Source organism: Cyanistes caeruleus, chromosome 26 (genome assembly GCF_971803275.1).
Source record: "Cyanistes caeruleus chromosome 26, bCyaCae1.hap1.1, whole genome shotgun sequence".
In the NCBI taxonomy this organism is placed as follows: domain Eukaryota; kingdom Metazoa; phylum Chordata; class Aves; order Passeriformes; family Paridae; genus Cyanistes; species Cyanistes caeruleus.
In genome coordinates, this window is record NC_141726.1 from 1,395,880 (window position 1) to 1,409,774 (window position 13,895).

At 63.0% G+C, this 13,895-nt stretch overlaps 1 protein-coding gene across 1 annotated transcript in view; it reads right to left on the bottom strand.

Annotated features, from left to right (window-relative positions):
• The window catches only part of FOXO6 (forkhead box O6), a 36,278-nt gene extending 23,228 nt beyond the window's left edge, over positions 1–13,050 (bottom strand). Inside the window, exon 1 of the mRNA XM_023941027.2 lies at positions 11,961–13,050. Coding sequence (XP_023796795.2) covers positions 11,961–12,389 — 429 coding nt within the window. The 5' untranslated portion in view covers positions 12,390–13,050. The remainder of the gene's footprint in view (positions 1–11,960) is intronic.
• Positions 13,051–13,895: the final 845 nt, after the last annotated feature.

The window sequence follows — 13,895 nt, forward strand, 5'->3', positions numbered from 1 at the left end:
GGGGAGACACCAACGATGCAAACCCTCCCCGCAACACCACCATCATCCCCCCCAAACCCTCCACCCCTACCCACAGCCTGAAAACAGCCAAACCTCCTCCATCCCTGAATCCCTTCACTCTCTGTGCCCCCAACCCTCTATCCTCCATCCCTCCCCACAGCCCAGGAAAAGCCAAACCCACTCTCTGCACCTCATGGATTAAGCCTGGTGGCATCACTCCCGTGTCCCCAAGCCCCTCTATTTTTGTCCCCCCTCATTTCTTTGCGGCTGCTCTCTTCCCTGGCAGCGGGAGGGGGGTCTCCCCTGCATCCGTCTGGCAGCTCAGCCCCTGTCGCCATGGGGGCATTAGCACCAGAGCTGCAGGGAGCTCCCCGGGGAGAAGTAAGTGGATCAAAGGGTTTTAGCAGCAGACGGCTCCCAGACAAATCTGGATCGTCTTCAAGGCAGCCACTTGCGGCTACAAATGCACTTTCTGCCTGCAGCTCCCCAGCCAAAAGTTTCACACCGGCTTTAGTGCGTTTAACCCCTCGCTGCTCCCGGCCCCGCAGCCAGATCCCGGCTGGATGGGGGGGCTTGACCCGCCCAGGAGCAAATCCAGCCCTGCAGGAAGAGCTGCACTTGTGCAGAGACCCCCGTCAAAAATGTGGTGTCCTGAGCCAGGCAGCGAAACCAGCTCAGTTCCCCATCCCTGGCACAGTGACAAGGGGGACACTGAGGCACGGGGGTGGGGGAGCAGCAGGTCCTGGGGGTACCTGCCCCTCCATCCCCTGCCCGCTCCACCCCTGACCCCTGGCAGCGGATTTCAGGTGACAACCCCCCCTCTGTCCCACCGCACTGCCCTGGCCAGCCCATGCCCCCACTCACACCCGGGCGGTGCTGGGGGGCAGCAGGGCAGGGAGAGGCACTGCTGGAGTCTGCTGCCATGAATTATTCAGGGAACGAGGTTAATTGTTCGAGGTTCTGCTCACTCTCCACACGCAGGAGCAGGATTTGGGCTGTGGTGAGAGCTGGGGACAGGGAGGGGGGTGCCAGGGACCACTGCTGGCCCTGTCTCCCCAGTGTCACCATGGGGGTGCCTCAGTGAGGCAGGAGGGGACCCCAGGCATCTGCCCCCGGCTGAGGAGCCACCTCAGCATCTTGGCTGGGAGTGTCCTGCCCCAGACCCCTGCAGTTGGGTACCTTGCTGGTTTAACTTTGGGGAGCCAGACTGGCCCCCCTGCAAGCAGCCACTTCCCAGCCCTTCCCCCCAGCCTTCCCACAGTCCTGCACCACACACCTCCCAACCTCTCTGCCCCATCCCCAGCTGTGGGGTCACCCTGAGACCCACATGGGCAGAGAGAGGTGCCCCTGCCCTCAGCAACAGGCACAGAGGTACCTGCCCAGACCCCACCCTGCATCCTGCTGGTAACCCCATGTCCCCCCACACTGGGTCCCCACCTCAAAGCCCCCCAGTCAGTGACAGTCTCACCACTGGCACGGGGGCCAGGCAGGAGCCTGCTGTTCCTTGGCTGGTGCACTCAGGCTCCAGAACAGAGGGAAAACAAGAAAACAGCCAAAAAATCTGTGCAGGGGGTGAGCAGACCCTGCCAGGATCCCAGAATCACCTGGCTCTGGAATGGGCAGCAGGAAATCTCAGCCAGGAAGTCCTGGCACGTGGGAGGACACCTGAGAACATGTTGCTGGGAATCCGGGAATCCGGGAATCCTCACTCCACTGCAGCAAGGAACAGCACTGCACCCCCAGAGCCATCTGGGATCCATCCCAACTACTGCTGCTGGTGTGCCATGGGCCAGGGGGGACACCCCATAACCCACAGAGCACAGAGGGGCTGGGAGGCAGGGCCAAGCCCATCAGGGCATGTGGGCATTGGCACAGAGGTTTCCTCTGTGTGTGGGTTCAGGGTATGGGGTGTGCAGGATGGCTGGAAGTGCGTGTGGGAGGGAATCCCGGTGGGTGGGGTGCAGGCTGCAGGGTTTGGGGGGCAGGATGCAGGGTAGAGCGCACAGGTTTTGGGGAGCAGGGAGCAGAGATGGAGGAGCACAGTGCATGCTGAAGGGAGGAGAGTGCAGCTCTGGGGTGCAAGAGTGCAGGCTTTGGGGAGCAGAGTGTGGGGTGCAAGGGGCATGGGGAGCAGGTGCAGGATAGTGTGTGCAAACTTTGGGGAGCAGAGTGAGGGGTCCCAGGTGCAGTTTTTGGGCTGCAGGCTGGTGGCCTGGCACAGCACAGCCCTGCAGGGAAATTCACACTAACAATGCGGCGTGCCTGGGGCCGACATTCCTGACGCTCCCAGCTATGCCCCACACACCCCACACCCCACCCTCCCGCTCCCCCGGTGCTGCAGGGCCATGGGTGCCCAGGCCTGCCCTGCCGTGCCCAGGCAGGCTGTGGTGCCCTGCCAGCTCTGCTGCTGCGTGCCAAGCCTGGCACAGCTCCCCACTGCTGCTGCGCCCGCCCCAGGCACGTCTCCAGCTGCCTGGCACTGTGTCCCCAGCTCCATCCCACCTGCCTGGCACTGTGTCCCCAGCCCCTGCCCCATCCCACCTGCCTGGCACCGTGTCCCCAGCCCCTGCCCAATCCTACCTGCCTGGCACTGTGTCCCCAGCTCCATCCCACCTGCCTGGCACTGTGTCCCCAGCTCCATCCCACCTGCCTGGCACCGTGTCCCCAGCCCCTGCCCAATCCCACCTGCCTGGCACCGTGTCCCCAGCCCAATCCCACCTGCCTGGCACTGTGTCCCCAGCTCAATCCCACCTGCCTGGCCCTGCTCCCCAGGGCTGCCCGTGGGGCTCTGCCCAGCGCTGCTGCAGGCGGCTGCTGGATGGGCACAACCACGAGGACACGGAGGGTCCCAGGGCTTGGGTGGGCACTGGGTGATCCCCATGGATGCCCATGCCACACATGGTCAGAGGGTTTAGCATCTCCAGACAACGGGCAGCACAGGGAAGAACTCAGCATCCTCCATCCCTCTGCCTGGTACCCACAGGACACATCAGCCGGGAGCTGCCGTCCTGCTTCTCCTATTTTCCTTAAAAACATGAAATCCAGCGGGAAGTGGAGGTACCCCCCAGTCCCACAGTCAGCTCCTGCCTTCCACCTGTGACTCCACTGCCACACACCCGGCACCAAGCCAACAGGACCAGAAATTAATCCCTGCGACAGAACAGAGCCAATTTTAACAACCAGCGCCATCACTGCGTTACACCTCAGCAAGGGTGTGAGCAGAAGCCCTGAAAAAGAGACTCCTTGTCTTGGCTTTTTTGTTTTCCCTCCAGCTTACAGGTAATATCCAGGAATGGGCAAACCCTCTTTTAATGGACTCTTAATAATGCTGTAATTTCCCTTTGCACGGAAAGTTTTCCAAACAGTCAAAGATTCAAAACAAAGCAATGATTGTTCCTATTAGCATTAAATTCTACTCTGGGAGAGAGAATAAATCAAGCAAGGGGATTCAATTCAAAACAGAACTATAAAAAATCCAATAATGATTTTTTAATATTAATAAGAAAAATATATTGTTATGCACCCTTAGCATTTAAACTTCTAATCCAATCAGCGCAAAGTGCAGAGATAAATCACAGCCACAGAGGAGAAGGGAACAACCATCAAGCAGGCAGCAATAAAATGCTGTCTTACATCCCTGGGACAGGCATAGGTTTGACAGTCTCGAAAAAAAAAGCCAAAATTTATAAGTCTGTCGCTCCACGAGGTTGTGAATCCCTCCCCTGCATCCTGCACACCCATTGCACCCGGGGCAGGGAGGAGATGATGTGTCCTGGCTGCCCACCTGGTGGTGTGGCTGGGCAGAGATGGGTACTTGCCCATTTTCATCCTGCTGGAACTCACTGCCAGCAGCCACCAGAACTCCAGCTGGCTGTGCCGTGGGATGGGATGGGGTACGGGATATGGGGTATGGGATATGGGGTATGGGGTATGGGGTATGGGGTATGGGGTATGGGATATGGGATATGGGATATGGGATATGGGATATGGGGTATGGGGTATGGGATATGGGATATGGGGTACGGGATATGGGATGGCTCCCAGTGCCCTGCAACCACCACAGGGTGGTCCTAAGCAGGGTCCTAGGCACAGTCACAGTCTCAGTCTCCTTGGCAGCTCGCACTGGATGTTCCCAACCCTGCACTATCAAACACATCCAACAGCCCGGGCAGGCTCTGGGGACGCTCCAAACCTCATGGTGTGCCATGGTGTGGTGCCCACTCCCCCAGCACTCACAGATGCCAGGATGGAGCCAGTGGTGTCCCCACACCCCCCATTCCCCATCCCTGTGCTGGGACATGCCGGGCAGCCCTTCCCATCTCCTGGCACTGCACTAAAAGCGCGTGGCCGTGTGCTGGGAGATGCTCCCGGCTGTGCCAGGGTCACAGTCCAGGGATGACCCGATGGCAGCTCCTGCCGTGCCATCCCCCCAAACTCGTTATGGATAACACGGCTCACCCCAGCTCCGGGGCCAGCAGGGAGCTGTGATGAGCAGAGAAATGCCACAAAAGGCGTTCAGAAAGCCTCAGCTCCCCCTGGATTCCCCCAAAGCCGAGCCGGCAGCGGGAAGCAACGCGGCACCTGCAGCTGGCGGCCCCAGCCATGCGACAGCCGAGGACAAAAGCCATCTCAGCCATGCAGGGAGTTCCCAACCGTCTGGCAAACTGCTGACGCCACCAACCCGGGCGAGAGGGCGTTTGGGGACAGGGGCTGGACACGCTGCTCCTGCTCGGGAGCACCCCGGGGCCTCGTTCCTGCCAGCTCCCAGCTGCTGAGCTCCTGGGAGAGCCTGGGGAGGGGGGAAGGATTAATCACGGCTGTTACAGGTCCAAACCTGACACATTTTGGGGCGTTTCTGCTGCACTTTTCCTTCAGATGGTTTGGGCAGAGGGTTGGGGAGCAGGTGCCAGGCTCATCTCCAGGCTCCCCATGGGTCCCAGTGACACCCTGTCCCAAATGCCCTCCTGGCACTGTGCAATGTATTTTAAGGAAAAAACAAAAAACCAGGGCTGAGGTGGCCACACCTCAGTGTAGCCCAATAAATGGCACTGAGAGCATCGGGCTCATGGGCTGCTCCAGCCTGACAGGTGACCTGCAGGCTCAACCCTCCTGTGGGACACCCGGTGAGGCTGAGGAAGGGGGAACCCACGTCCTACCACCCCCACATTGCCCTGTCAGCCCTGCGAGTCTGCCAGCCATCCCTGGGGCAGCACAGCCACCAGTGCGTGTGGCCAGGACTGCAAAGTGCTTGGGGACCAGGAAAGTGGGCAGTGAGACAGTGCAAGGCTTTCCCATCGGGCTCCCAAGCAGGACCTGGCACCCATCCCCTGCGCATTCCTTGGGGGCCTCAGCAGCGCCAGGGCTGGGCACGGAGCTGGCACAGCCCCACAAATGCCCGTCTCCACACACCCCAGGGCTGGCCTGGCTGCAGCCTCCTCCCAGCCCCGCAGGAGATGAGCCAGGCTCCCCGGGAGGAGGGCGAGGGCGCGGGCAGCGCCAGGCTGCGCTTCCCAGGGCTCACTCACAGCCTGACCAGAGGTACCCCCATGGCGCAAGCGAGCAAAGGGGGTTTTTGGGGAGAAGGAGGGGGTGAACTTTTGAACCCACAGGCAGGAGATCAGTGCATTACCTTAACGCGAGTTAAAAATAACCGTCTCGTCTCTCGAAATGAGCCTGTCTGCAATTACAGCTTGGCATGTCTGCTCCGGAGCGTCCCCGCGCTGGCACCGCGCCAGGCGCCTGCGAACAACCCTTGCCTTTCTTCTCCTCCGTGCCATTGCCTCTTTCATTTTTTGGGGGGCAGGGGGGTGGTTTTGTGCGGTTTTGAATTGGTGGGGCTTGTTTTTTCCCCGTCCCGAGGAAATCAAAGGCAGCTGCTCAGTGCCCCAGCTTGGGCTACCCCCACCCACCCAGCCACAGCCTTTGAAACCAAAAAAAAACCAAACTGTGCCCCAAAGCACAGTCACCTGGTGTCCCCCCAAGGTCCCCGAGGACAGGGGGACACTGTCATCAGCCCAGGCTCCCAGGAGAGAAGTGCAGTGGTCAGTAGGAGCCAGCCCGAGGTGTTTGAGGGTCCTTCCCGACGCGCATCCTCCCGCAAGGCATGGGCTGAGCGCGTGTGGGGAGCCCGGCACGCCCAGGCACAGGAACACACGAGGGAACACACGAGGGAACACACGAGGGAACACACGAGGGAACACACGAGGGAACACACGAGGGAACACGTGCCCACAGAGACTGCAGGTGCCCGGCAGCATCGCTGCCTGCACCCCCTGGGATCTGCCCAGCCCCACAGTCTGTCAGCACCAGGGGATCCGGGTGGAGCCATCCCACTGCCAGCATCCTGCGCTGTTTGGAACTCTCCTCAGCCCTACAGGCCCCAGGGAGCAGGAGCTGGGCTGAATCGCTGCTGCTCAGTGCGTACAAAGTGCCACCAAGCCCAGTGGAAAAGCCCGAGAGCCTCCCCGCTCCAAGGCCCTGCTGGGCCTGGAGGGATGCACGGGGGTCCTGGGGAGGGGAAGAATGAGTCCCTTGCTGACAGAGTGGACACACAGACCCCAATATCACCCCATCCTGCTGCTGAGCCCCACCCCACAGGACAGCAGCAGTCCCAGGGGTGGACATCTCCTGGTGTCCCTGTCCATGGCAAGGGGTTGGAACAAGATGATCTTCAAGCACAAACCAGTCTGATTGTGATTCTACGACACCTCACAGCAGGCAGCAGCTCGGGATGCCCTGGGATGATGGAGCATCCCTGCTGGGAGGGAAGGAACCAGCCTGCCTTGGGGGTCCCCGGGCTCCCCGCCCAGCGCCTCCTCCTCCTCCTCCTCCTCCTCCCCGCAGCGGGTGAAAGCGAGCTTTGTGCCGGGGCTTTCAGTTCTCCTGGCTGGCACCCAGCCAAGGCACCACATAATAATGAACAGATGCTGTCCAAAATGAGCCTCAGCGGCAGACAGGCGAGCCTCCGCGTGTCCTTCCGTAACCCAAAGTGCCTTTCACCCCGGCACTAAGCAGGCACCTTCGCTGGGAGCCGGCGGGAAGCGTCAGGATAATTAAAAGTAACGTGAGCTGGGAGCAGGGAGCCCACCGTGGTGGGTGCAGGGTACAGGGGGGTGTCAGGGCGAGGGCAGACCCAGCTCCAGAGCATCCCCATGGGAGACCCAAGGACACGGTGGCTGTGAGGCCTGGGATGAACCCCAGAGATGGAGGAGGCAGCCTGGGGATGGGGGTCCAACCATGCTCAGACCCTGCTGATGCATGGGGAGGGGACATTCGTCCCTTTTCTGTAAATTCCCTGCCAGGACCCAGAGGTGACAGGTGTTCAGCACCACTCCTTAAGCCCCAAGGGCCTCCCACTGCCAGCAGGATCCCAGTGAGGGTCCCAAGGAGCCGCAGCTCACTCCTGGCCCGACCCACAGCCTCCTTAAAAAATATTTCCAAGGTTTTTTTAATTACAAAATCCATTTCCTAGCCCAGGACGCTGGTCCTCCTCCCATCCCAGCACCAGGACACAGAGGGAAGGAAGCACAAGGGGAAGGACAGTGAGAATGCCAGGCTGCAAGCACTCTTCTAGTCCACAGGATCTTAACTGTAGTTTATATTCCAGTGGTTATTAAAAATAAAGGGGGAAGTGGGGGAGGAAGCTAAGAGCAGAGCAAGCTGTTCATTTGGAGCCTTTCCCTGGGGTTTAATAAAGCCCCACTCGCTTCTGTAGTATCATTTTTATGCTATCATAAAGCCGGACCATTTAGCAGGTTTGTGTTACTTCAGCAGTTAGCGCTGCATGAGAAGCGATTCCAGAGGAAGGGAGAGAAGGGAAAAATAAAAAAAAAATAAAAAAAATTTGAAGATGAAAACCTCCAAAAGGAGAGAGCAAAATGAGGTGGGAAGGAGGAAAGGGGATTCCTCACAGCCACACCGACAGCAGCACTGCAGCACATCAGGGGGATGTGAACAGGTGGGGAGACCCCTGCTCCAGCCCCGGGATGATGGAGGGTCAGAGACCCCAGCCCAGCATCCAGAGGGACCCTGCCTGTGCTGGGGGGGTCCCCATTTCACAAGGGATCCCGGGGGTGCTGCGGGGACAGGAGAGCCAGGGTGGCTTATCCAGGAGCTGAAGAGGGTGAAGGAGCCCAGCTCCCCCCAGCCCTGCAAGCTCCTCGGGCTGACCGGGCTCTCCTGACCCCTGGAGCTCCCGGCCCAGCTCCCAGCTCTCTCTCCGGGAGCATCGGGCTCTCCCAGCTGCTGGAAAAATCTCCATATATGGCGTGGATGGGATATGTGAGCGAGCCGAGCCGAGCCGAGCCGAGCCGAGCCAAGCCGAGCCGCCCCAAGGGGAGCCCTGAGCAGCCAGCCCGCACTCAGCCGGCTCCTGGAGCCCCCCAGCCCGCTGCTCCCCACACTGCCAAACCCAGCACAAACGGGAGCGAGCCTGATGTGCACCCCAGGGCCGGGTCACCATCCTCCCCTGAGTGTCCCTTCAGTGCTGCGCCACCCCAGGGGCAGCACCCACGCCCTCAGTGGGGAGAGTCATTGCCATCGGTCCCAGGCGCTGCCTGCAGCCTCTCCAGCCACACTGGGCACGGCTCCAGAGGCACTGGCCCCATCCAAGAGGGGAAGAGCCGGAGGTGGCACCAGGGAGAGAGCCACAGAGCCAGGAGCTGCTCCCTGGAAGGGTCCTCTCCCCTTTAGCCACAGCTCAGAGGTCCACAGAGCAGACTGGAACCCCAAACCCTGGAGCAGCAATGAGAGCTCTGACCACGCTCCCACTCCCACACCGTTTCCACACCTTCTTCTCCCTAATTCATTTCCTTCCTGCCCCGCAGGAGGACGGTGGCACTTGGCAGGGGGGTGTCTCTGCACGGCAGCCCCGGCCCCCATGGCAGGCACAGCCGCCACGCTACCGACCCGGCAATAGAAAGGAGGAGGAGGTGGAGGGAGGGCTGGGAAATTAAGGTTTTCAGCGCTGTCAGAGCCGCATCAAACAGGCATCCACCAGCTGATGGCTTGATTGTTATATTTTGGATGTCAAACCGGAGCAAGCAGAACCCTTTAAAATGCATCAGTGCCGCTGCCTTTCTGACGGAGGGTGTTGGTTTCCCATTAACAAGAGGAAAGCGTGAGCTGGAGCAGAAAACTTCAAGCGCTTTGGAATTGATAAAATAACAACTCCCTAATTAAGCAGAACTGTCAGTCAGCGGGAGCCCGCTGCCCTGCATCGGGAAGCAGCAGCAGCAGCAGCTCCTGGTGCACAATCCCGACAGCTCAGCCCGTGGGGGGATGCACTTCCCGAGGATCAGCAGCCAGAGCATCCCCACTGTGATCTCCATCTGACCCAGACAGGTCCTGGTCCTGGTCCCAAGGCTGGGCACGGCTGAGGTGTTTGGGTTCTGTCCCTCAGTTTACCTCACCGTGAATGATGAGGCTGCTCCGTCCCTGGAAGGGACCAAGGACGGGGCTTGGAGCAACCTGGGATAGTGGAAGGTGTCCCTGGCTGTGGCAGGGGGTGGAATGAGATGAGCTTTAGGGTCCCTTCCAACCCAAACCATTCCAAGATTCTAGGATTTTATGGCACCATGCAATGCAGTGCGCAGCCTGGTGGGGAAGGAGAGGCCTGACCCCAAAATGCAACCCCTGCCAACAGCCTTCCCTTTCAGGAGACAACCACCAGCCTGGGGCACACATTCCTGACAGACACATCCGACACCACAGCCAGGTGCACGTTCAGCACCCCCTGTGCCAGCTGGATGCAGGAAGGAGTCCGACTGTGAAGGTCCCTCCAGTGCTGGAGCAAGGCAGAGAGGGTTTGGAGAAGTCAAGAGTGGGATTTGAAGTGTTCAAAGCCAAGCTGATCACAGCTCTGGGCAACCTGCTCCAGTGGCAGGGGGTGGGATGAGATGGCCTTTAAGGTCCTTTCCAAGCCAAAGCATTCCATGATCCTACAGAGCCTACAGCAGCACAGCCAGTGCCCGTGGGGACGCTGGGCCCTCAGACCCCACCATCCTGCTCTGGCCAGCACAAAGAGGCTGTGAAGGAACCAAGCAAAGAAGCAGCCGGGACCTCGCTGCGACTCTGCCGTGCTGGGCAGTGAAAAGCTGGAGCCCTGCCTGCTTCTCCCAGGCAGGCAACAGCAAATTCCCACAGCCCTGGGGGCTCCCTCAGCACCCAGGGAGGGGACACCTGGGGGGTTTGGGGCAGGGGACAGCCGGGAGGGACCATGGGTTGTGGGGAAGGTGTTTAACCCCTGACATGCTGGTGTCTGATGAAACCACCACGCAAAGGGGGTCTCTGTTTGTCACCCTGGGCTGTTGCCAGCCCCAGCTGGGCACTTGCAGCGCCGGGAGAGGCTCCAGGGCACCCTGCTCTGCCCAGCCCGGAGTGCAGGGCACTTCACAGGGCAGTCCTCAGCCCAGCTGCAGGGTTCAAATCCCAGTGAAACCAGGGCGAGGGAATCAGCCCCAGCAGTGCAGCAGAGCCACGGCAGAGGAGCTCCAAGCCAGAGATTGGCCAGGAAAGGGGACAGCATCCCATGAAGGGGTGCACACAGGGGAGCCCACCTGAGCACGCAGCCCCTGAAAATAACCCTGGTGCTCAACAGCAGCTGGATTCTGAGCCTGTCCTCCCTCCTTGCACACCATGCATCATGAAGGCCCCAATGACACGTGTGCCTGCCTGGGAATCCCTGCACTCCTCATCCCAGTCCCTGCTCCAGAGCCCTGGCACATCTCCAGACCCCATCAGTGCATATCCCCTGCTGTCCCCATGGTGGGAGACCCTTCACCTGCCCGGGGCTGTGCAGGTCTCACCCCGGGCAGAGGTTTGAGCGGCCCCACACAGACACCACCTCCACAGCCCCGACACCCTCCCCTCACCGGGGGGACACCAGCTGCCCTCAGCCCTCATCAGGAATGGGTGCCCATCCTCTTGCACAACAGCTGCTCCCACAGCCTGGATACAGGTGCCCTATTGCCCAGCCTTCCTGCCCCAAAAGAACCCCGTTTGCACCCAGGAAGGACCCCCCGAGGTGGGCTGGCCCCAAAGGAGCCAGGACACGCGTGCCAGGGCCATTAGGCTGGTGTGGGAGCCCCCGGAGCCTGGTAACACACTAATCACACTGGAGGTGACAGGGCTTAGGGGAGGACTTAAGAGAAACTGGCTCCTTTTTACTGACACCATCTGGACACAGCCGATCTCTTCCCCCTTTTCAGCGCAGAGCCCAGCCAGAGGGGCAGGGGCCGGGCTGAGCCAGCCCCAGCACCCTCCGTGCCCTCAGCGGGGCTGGGGTGGCCGGTGCCGACCCCCAGCTCGCAGCGCCAGAGAGGGAAACACCGCCTGCTCCGGGGAATCCTAAGGAGCCCAGGGCGGCAGGCGAGCAGAGAGCCGGGGAATGCCAGCTTGGAGCCGCGGGGAGCGGGCGCTGCCTGCCTGGCCCCCGGGGAAGGCGGGGGCTCCGCCAGCGGGAATGCACCGGCTAAAAGCCGGTCTGGAGACAGCAGTGTGGGAACAGCCCTCTGCCCGGCTGTCCTGCCACCGGCACACGGGGTCCTGCCCCGGCCGGGGTCCCCCAGGGCACGGCCAGGAGAGCGCTGGTACCGGGCTTATCGCTCGCTGTAGCCCCGTACTTGGGGCTGGCACTCCCGGTAGCCCAGGGCTGGCTCACCGGGGAGAGCCGCCTGTCGCCATCCCTCGCCCCGAGCTGCCGGGGGACGGCGGCACCGCTCCGAGCCTCAGCCCGGCGGGTGGCACCGGGACAAGCTCACCCCGCTTCCAAAACACAACACCACCGGACACCGGCTCTCCCCAAAACTTGACCGGGCCCTTATCTCCCCAGCTGCGAGGATCCCCCAGACCTCCCCACCGGGACCGAGCTCCGGCTGCCCCGGGAGAAACCTCCAAGCTCCGGCACACCTTCGGGAGAGAGGGCAAAGTTGCGCTGGGGTTGGGGTCAGGGGGTCAGGTACCTTCCAGCCGGCGGAGCTGTTGCTGTCTCCTTTATCCTTAAAGTAGGGGACGTATCGCACCATCCAGTCGTAGATCTGGGAGAGGGTGAGGCGCTTCTCCGGCGAGCTCTCGATGGCTTTGGTGATGAGGTCGGCGTAGGAGAGGTTGCCCCAGGCGTTGCGCCGGGAGGTCTTGGCCTTGCGGAGCTGCCCCACATCCGCGCCGGGGGGCGGCGGGGGAACGGCGGCGACTCTGCGCTCCACCGGGGCCGCCGCGTTCTCGGCTCCGTCCCCGCCGGCCGCCAGCGCCGGGGTTCCCCCCGCGCCCCCATCTTCCTCCTCCGCCGCCAAGTCGGGGTGGGGGAGAGGCCAAGTGCAGGAGCGGGGACGGCTCTGCGGCTCGAAATCCGGGTCGATCTCCACCTGATGCGCCTGGAGCTTTTCTTCCATGGTCGCCTCCCCGCTGCCACCCCACAGCCCCCCCCGGAGTTACGGGCGGTTTCCACCCAAAAAAAAATAAAAAAAAAATAAACCCAAACACACAACAAAAACCCCAAAATCTCGAGAGGGAGAGGAGTGCGAAGGCGGGCTCCCTGCCCAGCTGGAGGGGAGAAGGGAAGGAGGAGCCGCTCGATGCGCGGGTCCTGGCGGGGGGAGCCCCGGTCCGGGGGAGCCCCGGGTCCGGCGGCTCTAGGAGGCGGCTGTGCCGGGAGCGCCGAGCCGGGGGACACGCTGCATGGTCCTCGGCCGCCTCTCCAGTCCGGGCCGAAGCAGGGGGGTGTTTTTTGGTTCGGATTTGGTTTTGGTTTGGTTTTTACCAGCCGCGGAGCTCCGGAGCGGTTCCCGGCTCGGTAGCCAGCGGGGCGGCTGCGGGCGGGCAGGGCGCGGGGGCGGCCGCATCCATCGGGCTGGCGGCGCGGTCAGGCAGCAACAGATGAACCGGAGCGAGCGGCGGCGGGCGGCATCCTCGGCCGGGGACCGGCGGGCTCCGGGGCCGAGCGGCGGGGCACCTAAGCGGGGAGAAGCGGGACGGAGATAGTGGGAGCCCTCGGCGCGGCGGGCGCAGTCTCCCGCGGGCTGCCCGGCGCTAGGTCCGGCGGCGCGGCGGAGCCATGCTGGCGGGCGGCACGCACCTGACAGCGCCGGCGAGGGCGGCGGCGGGCGGCTCCCGCCCCTACGCCCCCCCGCTCCGCTTCAGCGGCCGCGCACCTGCCCGCCGCCGCCGCCGCCGCCGCGCTGCCGCCACGGCGCGGGCGGGCCACATGCTGGGGCGGCCGCGGCTCGCTCGCTCCCTCCTTCCCTCCCTCCGCCGTGCCCGTTCCCGAATGCGGGCGCCGCCGTGACACAGGGGGAGGGCCCGGAGGGGCGGGGGGAGGGCGGGGGAGGGGAGTGCCCCCGCGCCTCGCGGGGCAGCGGCGGGGCGGGACGGAGCGGAGCGGAGAGCCCCGGCACCGCGCCCCGGCACCGCGCTCCCCCCGCCCGGCCCGGGCCGCGACCCCCGCCCGGCCCCGCCGCGGCCCCACGTGCGCCCCGGGCGCCCCCCATTGTTGCCCCGGGCCGCGGCCGCCGCCTGATTGGCTGGAGGGGTCCGGCGGCCACGCCCCCCGCGCTCGCTGATTGGATGGGCGCCGGCGGGACGCTCCGCGAGCGGGGGGGATGAATGGGGGGCGCGGCCCCGCCCCGCGGGTGACGTCACGGGTGCCGGCTGCATCCGCGCGTCACCCCGGGCAACGCGGCCGCGCGGAGGGACACGCCCCTTTACTACGGGACACGCCCCCAGCGCCTCGGCCACGCCCCCGCAGCGCCGTCGGGGAGACCCCGAGCGGGCCCCGCCCACCGGGGCATAGCCACGCCCCCCCGTTTAGGACACGCCCCCTTTCCACGCTGGGGGAGATCCCGACCCCGATCCTGACCCCCACCCCCATCCCGACCCCCGTCCCCTCGGGGCCCGTCCCG